We start from the raw sequence: 7,908 nt of genomic DNA, 5'->3' as shown, positions 1-7,908 counted from the left end.
GCACTTAGTTTTGTAGGTTTTCAGTTCGAGGCTCGAAGCCGACAAATGTTTTTATATATTTTTCGTTTTTTTTTTTTAATGTATTTTTTTTTTTTTTTTTACTTATTTTAAACAGTTTTCGCCATCATTCCTACAGTTAAAATGAATTATTCCAAGTCATATACGTCAAAAATAGAATTTTATAATAAAAAATTTCTATATTTATTCGAAATTTTAATTGACAATTTCACGCACATGCGCAGAATACATTCGTATTCTTAGCATCGTGCTTTTAGACCAGATTGACACCATATATAAAATTTTGCTGGACAGCCGTAATGAGAATCTTAGACCTTTCAAAGCTCTCGGGTGACGAGGCTTGGTGGCTGGATCGGCAGAGTGTGGCACTTAGTTTTGCAGGTCTTCAGTTCGAGGCTCGAAGCCGAGAAATATTTTTATATATTTTTCTTTTTTTTAAAACTTATTTTAAAAAGTTTTCTCCATCATTCCTAAAGTTAAAATGAATTATTCCAAGTCATATGCGTCAAAAATACAATTTAATAAGAAAGAGACATTTTAAACAAAGAAATATACGCCGATTTTTTAAAGTAAACTATCAGACTCTCAATTTTAGAAATATATCATTCAGTATGTTATATTTGTATATGATGTTAACCTTTTCATGAATAAAAACTGTATAAAATATTTCGGCATTGATATGTATTCTGCTTCAATCATTATGCAAATTCTATACAAACATCTCACTGTGCAATTCTGCTGATAATTTGGAGTTAAATGTATTTCAAATTAAAGCAGTTTAACGAAGTGATTTAAAATAGAAGTTACCAAATCAAATAAATCATCATTTATTTATTTTTCTTTTTCGAAAAAGAAGCCTAGTTAAAATTCCGACAAAACGGTCATCAACATATTATCGGCGATGTGTTGCATAAACATACAATTTTTTCTTCGCGTTTAATCTTTTCAGACTCTTTGTAGCGGAATTCAGAAAAGTATTCAGAATGATTAATTTTATAATATTTCAATGCACTTTCATTTATTTTAACTCTTTCAAGCATAAATGGTTTATTTTTTGAAATGATTTATTTCATCAAAGCATTAAATGCATTGAAGTACAGTTTTTAAATTACTTAATTAAGTATATCTTTAAGGTTTAAAAATATAGTTAATAAACTTTAAACTATATTAATTTATTTGAAAATGGAGCCACTCTGCCTGAAGCAATATAATATTTGATAGAAATGATCCAGGAAATAAATCACCGCTCTTGAAATAATAGTTAAATCCATATTCATAATTTTAATTGAACATCTTAATAAGAAAATAAAGCCTGTATGGCCGACTAAAATATATATTCCGGTAAGAATAGATAGATTAGTTTTTATTACTTATGAAGGAGAATAAAGAATTTAGAAGCATAACTGAAATATATGAAATTTCAAAAGGGTGAGCATTATTAATATATTCAAAGAAGAATACTGATTGAATTGTGAGGTATTTTTATAAACAGAATAAAAGTAATTAAATAATTTTTAAGCACATTTTGATATCCTTTTTCAATTATAGAGAAAATTTTCGGCTTGCCATTTTAATAGATAGTACGGAATTTTAAAATCTGATCGACAGAAATCAGAATCTCCCACTTTTCAAATATTTTATAAAACTTATCATTTTACATTTTTTTTTTATATAATTCAAGAAAGCCCGAAAAATGTGATGTGAGTGCCGGGAAATGTGAAAGCCGAAGCAAGAAACAGCACTTGTAGGAATTCATAGCACAAAGCACACTGAGAGAATTCGCTGGTGATGAACACTCCGCCGAGATAAATCATTCGACCATCACTTCTTGCATTCGAGCCTTTGCTTTTAATGTTTCCAATGCTCGAAAAGAAATTACAAATTCTCGAGTCCTAATGCAGATATTGTCAAGATTTCCACACATTCGAGAACCTTCATTTTTGCCGCCAATTTTGTCGCCAAGGAGTCGAAAAATTCAACTACCATTGATTAGTATTCGTTAAAAATTCCTTTCACAGAATGAGACTAACGGAAATGATATTAAAGATTCATAGCAATATTTAGTATACGCGATATAATCTTTTTTCATTGGCTGCTGTTCATTATATTGAATAACTCCGTTTTTGTCCCTTTAAAAAAAATCAAAGTAAATCGGGGGAAATCATTCACATTAAACTTACCTGAGGAAGACCAACAGCAAATGTTATAAGGCCGTTTTTTTTATTTATATTTGTAACTCATTTTGCTATTTCTGATTTCGGTTTAACAAATATTCTACAGTTGCTTGTGAGTGACCTCTGAGATTGATTTGAGAGCAGCTGGTCATATTAAACCTTCTTCAATAAAATACAAAAACAATTATTTTTCCGTAAATAATGCATTGTGACTAGACTTTTATAAAACAATACCTTTTTTTTTTAATGAAACAAAGGTTGAACAATATTTCGGCAAATTAATTGTTCTTATTTTATGATCTTTTTGATAAAAACAGTTAAGGATAAAGCATTCTTCAAAAGGATTTAGAGTATCGTTTGGTGGAAATTTGAATATGCAAATCACTATTTATGTTCCAGTTACTCCAAAATCTTTTTTTATTTAAGTTTGTTTCATTAATATTATTTGCTAATTCTTAAAAGAATTTGATATTGTAAACAATAGACAAACTTGTTTTTAGTACTTTTCAACCATTTTTTATTTACTTGTATTTGAATATGGAAATGCAATGTATGCATTTCAAATTCTTATTTAGACATGTTTTATCGTTTCGGACGGTGAGAGTTTTAAAAAAAAATTTGAAGAACGTTACATTTTCTAAAAGCAAAATTACCATATTAAAGATTAAAATGGAAACTTCAATCCAGGAAAACATTAATAAAGAGACCTATTTGCTACGTTTGCTTATATTGGAATATCCCTAAATCTTTTTGTTTTAGTTTATCTCCGGCTGTTTTGAAACAACTTGTATAATTTTATGTACGGGAATTTATTTTTCGGATTCATTTAAAAGATGAAAAATAGGATGGAGAAGTCGGGGGGGGGGGACAGATGGATCCTAAAATGAATGTATACTCCTGGTGTATTCTAGTGATAAAAATATATGCTGGATTTCATCATTCCAGAACCTTGCGTGTTCGACTTATTTCACTCACATCGAACGAATACAGGCAGACAGACTATTCCAACACGAACTATCTCTAAATTAAAGGCAAGTAAATGCGCTTACCTTTGTTTTGTTGGTTGGAATCTCTTTTTGGTTACATACTGGTGTTGTTGTCTCCATCTGCAGCTGAAAATCTCAAATATCTAATTAGTGGCAGGTTCAGTGACTGTATGACTCATTAACATGGGGAACTTTTCTTTAAGAATATTATTTTAATAGTTACTTGATTATATGTTACATGATTAAGAATATATTTACAAGTTAAAAGAGTATAAAACGCGTTCGTTGGTTGCCGCCAAATCGAGAGGAAGTCAACAAACCCCTGGTGGTGAGAAGGGAAAGTTCTTCACAGTTAAAACTGGTTACAGTTAAGGCCTGGTATCCAACACTCTCCCACCTTTGAGTTTCGTAAAGGACTTTAGAAACTCAAACCAATGAGTCTAGGAGAGCATTGGGCTTTAAAAGCCGGCCATAACGGGATCTTCTTGGTTGTCTCACATCTGAAACAGCATGAGAGTCACTAGAGGTAGGTGTACCATCAGGAATCATCATTGTGGATGGAGAATCACTCTTTGGGAGACATGGGATAGCAGATTTTTCACTTTGGCTGACCTCAAGAGTTAAAAGTCTCTGGATTGGACGTAGGAAAGACCCAGATTTGGTCTGGACTTCCACGAGACGAACTTTCTTGTCTTTTCCAAGATATAATTTGATGACTCTTCCCAAAGGCCAATTTATTCGCTTGACGTTACTATCACCGATGAGAACAATGTCTCCTTCTTTAATTTTAGATTCATTACGAATCTTTGAAAATTCTCTAAGATGTCCAAGATATTCGATTCTGAAACGTTTTCTGAGATCTTGACACACTTTTTGCCTGTAGAAGAATCTTTTATTCATTCTCTTAGCATCTATTTGATCTATATCTGGAACTCCTATTTCTTTTACATCTTGTAAAAACATAGCAGGTGTTAATGCTATAAGGTCCTCATTGTCTTCACTTAAGTATGTCAAAGGTCTTGAATTTATAATGCCCTCAGCATCACATAGTACAGTGTACAATTCTTCAAATTGTAAGGAGGCCTTTCCAAGAATTTTTCTTAAGATAGATTTCAACATACCTATAAGCCTTTCCCAAAATCCACCCCACCATGGGGCTGATGGGGGGTTGAATTTCCACAGGATTTTCTTTACTGAGGCATATTCTTGTATTTTAACCCAATCAACAGATTTCAGCTCATTAGAAGTACCCACTAAGTTGGTTCCATTATCTGAATAAATTGTAGCTGGTCTTCCTCTTCTAGAAATAAACCTTCGTAAAGCTAGAATAAAACTATCTGTTGATAAACTTGTTACCAGCTCGATGTGGACTGCACGATAAACTGCGCATGTAAAAAGTACAGCCCAACATTTGCTTTTGTTTTTCAAATATAGTGGTCCGCACAAGTCAACTCCTACTACTTCAAAAACATAAGCATCTCTGACGCGATCTTCGGGTAGTGGAGCACTTGCTACTTCTAATGGCCGAGATGAAAAACGTTGGCATATTACACAAGTCCTTATTACTTGAGGTATTGTCTTTCTGCTTTTTAAGATCCAATAATTCTCCCTTAAACTCGACATCAAAATCTGTATCCCAGCATGACTAAGTTCAACATGCTTTTCAAAAATAAGTTTTCCAATAACATCATGCTTTGAAGGCAGCAAAATTGGAAATCTAAATGTCGGTAGATCACTTCTTAGAGAAATTTTGGTCTTTACTCTTAATAAACCATCTGAATCCAGGAATGTCTGTAAGTTCAGTTTTTCATTCCCCAAAAAACATTGACTTTGAACTTGTTTTAAAATGTACTTTTCTGCAGCCTCTACTTCTTCAAAATCTAGGGTACCGAATTTTCTTTCTTTTTTCTGGGTTTTAGCATTTTTATAAAAACGAAAAATCCAAGCCGTGATTCTGGTCATTTTCTGGAAAGAAGATACCTTAGAAAAGTACTCTAATTGCTCTGTCGTGGTGTTAGTGACAGACACAATAGATTTTCTCTTTTCGGAGTTTACAACGTCGAAATCTGGCATAGTTTCCGAAACAGGCCAATCTTCTATAGGCATTCTCAGCCAATTTGGACCCTTCCACCAAAGAGATTTCACAAGTTCCTCTGCATTGGAACCTCGTGATGGAAGGTCAGCTGGGTTTAATGTTCCACTTATATGCCTCCAGTCTTCAGGATTAGTGAGTTTACGGATTTCCAGTACCCTGTTGTAAACGAACATGGCCCAATTCTCATTTCTTTTGATCCAATATAAAGCATTCAAAGAGTCAGACCAGTAGAAGATTGGTATGTTCTCAAGTCCAAGTTCGGATATGTTTGCTTTTGCCAATCTAGCTCCAATAGTGCAGGACAAAAGTTCTAGCCGTGGAATAGAGATCTTTTTCAAAGGAGCAACTCTATTTCTAGCTTGTATCAACTGGCACGACGTGCTATCAGCAGATTCAGCTCTCAAGAAGATACATGTAGCGTAGGCACTCTGACTTGCGTCACAAAAAACATGGATGGAAAATCTGGAATCTTCTGCAAAGTCCTCACGTACACATCTTGGTATTTCAAGATCATTCAATTTCGGTAACTTCATCTTCCAGCGTTCGAATCTTTCAGTTATCAGCAGAGGGAGTTCAGCATCCCAGGACAGCCCCAATTTCTAGCATTCCTGCAACAAAGATTTGGGCTCTAGAGTCACTGGACAAGAAAATCCTATCGGATCAAAGATTCGATGAACGGTTGACAGGATTTTTCTTTTTGTAATAGGTCCTTTATCTTCTTTCATCAAACTTTTCGAATCTAGAGATATAGTGTCCTTCGGTCTTCTTGCCTTTCTTCAGTTTTGTCTTCAGTAGGAGAATGCTCCCACCCTCGAAGTTCAAACTTGGCAGTAGATAATAGTGCTTGTGATTCCGAAATAAATCTAGCGAGTTCTTCTTTTCTGTTGGCGCTGAAAACACAATTATCAACGTAGAAGGACCTCATAAGTTGCTGGACTGTTTCCTTGAGATGATCTGGGGCGTTTTTTAAATGAAGTTCTAATGTAGCTCCTAGAAGGAAAGGACTGGAGGAGATTCCGAACACAACTCTTTTGTGCTGCAGGATCTTGATATTTCCGTCTTTTCTTCTATCCTTCCATAAAAATCTGAGATATGGTCTATCTCGTTCTTGTAATCCAATTTGCAGAAAGGCCTTCTTGATGTCAGATATCACTCCATATTTTTCAACACGAAAGCGATTTATGAGAGATGGAATGAGTTCTACAAGATTTGGTCCCTTTTCGAGGCAGTCATTAATAGAAGGTGTATTCTTTTCTTTAGCTGAACCATCAAAAACGGGTCGAACTTTGGTCGTCGAATTCTCCTTGAAGACAGGATGGTGAGGTAAGAAATGCTGTCCTTCTTTGATTTCTTGCATAGGATCAACTTCTTCAATAATACCCTCATTCTGCCAATCCTGAAAAACATCATTATAATCGGTCAGCACGTTCTAAGGCTTTAATACAACTGTTAAGTCTTCGTTCAGCTATCTTTCTGCCATCAGGAAGAGGTGGATGATCATGTATCCACGGTAGACTGACAATGTAGCGCCCCTCGTTATCTCGTGTTACACTGCGTTCAAAATGTTCCTTAGCCGCTTCTTCTAGTTCTTTTCTAGTTTGAGTTTCCTCAGGGTCATTGATATTCAATGTATCAAGCCTCCAAAGATCGGATATATTTACGTCGTTGACAAATAGCGACATTAGCGTGCTGGAGCTATCATTTTTATTAATTCCTGATCTTCCAATAACTGTCCACCCTAACTTGGTGTTCATCGCAATTAGATCAGGCGAAAGTTTTTTAATTTCTCCTGTAAATAATCTGGCTGCCGTATCTGCCCCTAATAATATGTGAATCTCCTTGGGATCGTTTTCATACAAACAAAGATTTTCATCTAAGCAAATATCACTAACAAATATACCCAATTGTTTTACTTCTTCGATGTTTTTAGAATCTAATTTGGGAAGAGAAGTGCAAATTTTATTCTGATCCATTACTTCTACATTACAACAGAAATTATTTTCTGTATTACGCAATTTAATGGAATACATCTTGTGGTTTTCCCGCCTTTTCAGTCCTCCGAAAAGTCCATGAGTCACCGTTTGTTCCCCAAGACACTTCAATTTCATTACATCCGCTACGTATTTGCTGACATACGACCTCTGGCTTCCGAGGTCAATGATCGATCTAACATAGTGTTTTAAATCATTATTTTCGATGCTAACAATTAAAGTCTGCAGATAAACCTCCCTGGAACATAAATTATTCGCCAACACGAAAATTTCATTTAAAAGATTATTCTCATCCTTACTTTCATTAAAATGGGTATTATTTTTCGGAACAGAATTATCTTGATTGCATAATATGGATAAATGTTTTTTACCACAGAGAGTACAAACTATTTTTGACCTACAAAATTTAGCAACATGAAATTGCTTTGCACAAATAAAACACGCAGCTTTTTTAGACAGTATACGTTTCCGTTCTTCCAAACCTAAAGTACGTACGTAGTCACAATCAACAGCATCATGAAATTTATTGCAGAATAAGCATTCCGGTGTTTTTATTTTTACTTCAGAACTAATCAATTCTGAACTGCTAAATCTCTTTGCAGTGGAACATCTAGGATTATTTATTTTTCCGCTCGATGAGTCAT

General features: G+C 34.2%; 2 protein-coding genes across 2 annotated transcripts; both read right to left on the bottom strand.

Annotated features, from left to right (window-relative positions):
- Window positions 1–3,604: 3,604 nt before the first annotated feature.
- LOC129981461 (uncharacterized) lies at window positions 3,605–5,806 on the bottom strand. The gene is made up of 2 exons (XM_056092306.1): window positions 5,159–5,806; window positions 3,605–4,969 (listed from the first exon to the last, which is right to left on the bottom strand). Exons 1-2 carry the CDS (start codon window positions 5,804–5,806, stop codon window positions 3,605–3,607), a joined length of 2,013 nt encoding a protein of 670 aa, XP_055948281.1.
- A 206-nt stretch (window positions 5,807–6,012) lies between these two features.
- Window positions 6,013–6,630, bottom strand: LOC129981460 (uncharacterized). Its single transcript, XM_056092305.1, has one exon. The coding sequence runs from the start codon at window positions 6,628–6,630 to the stop codon at window positions 6,013–6,015; it is 618 nt and encodes a 205-aa protein (XP_055948280.1).
- Window positions 6,631–7,908: the final 1,278 nt, after the last annotated feature.

Source organism: Argiope bruennichi, chromosome 8, assembly GCF_947563725.1.
Source record: "Argiope bruennichi chromosome 8, qqArgBrue1.1, whole genome shotgun sequence".
Taxonomy (NCBI): Eukaryota; Metazoa; Arthropoda; class Arachnida; order Araneae; family Araneidae; genus Argiope; species Argiope bruennichi.
Note: the sequence above shows the minus strand (reverse complement) of the source record. Positions and strands in the feature narration are given on the sequence as shown.

What these genes read in the sequence shown, in the direction of transcription:
- LOC129981461 (XM_056092306.1), bottom strand. Translation starts at nt 5,806, where the DNA reads ATGAAGTTACCGAAATTGAATGATCTTGAAATACCAAGATGTGTACGT. An exon ending in AATTAGAGTACTTTTCTAAG is followed by an intron (nt 4,970 to 5,158) that starts GTATCTTCTTTC and finishes CTGAACTTACAG; the next exon opens with ACATTCCTGGATTCAGATGG.
- LOC129981460 (XM_056092305.1), bottom strand. Translation starts at nt 6,630, where the DNA reads ATGCAAGAAATCAAAGAAGGACAGCATTTCTTACCTCACCATCCTGTC.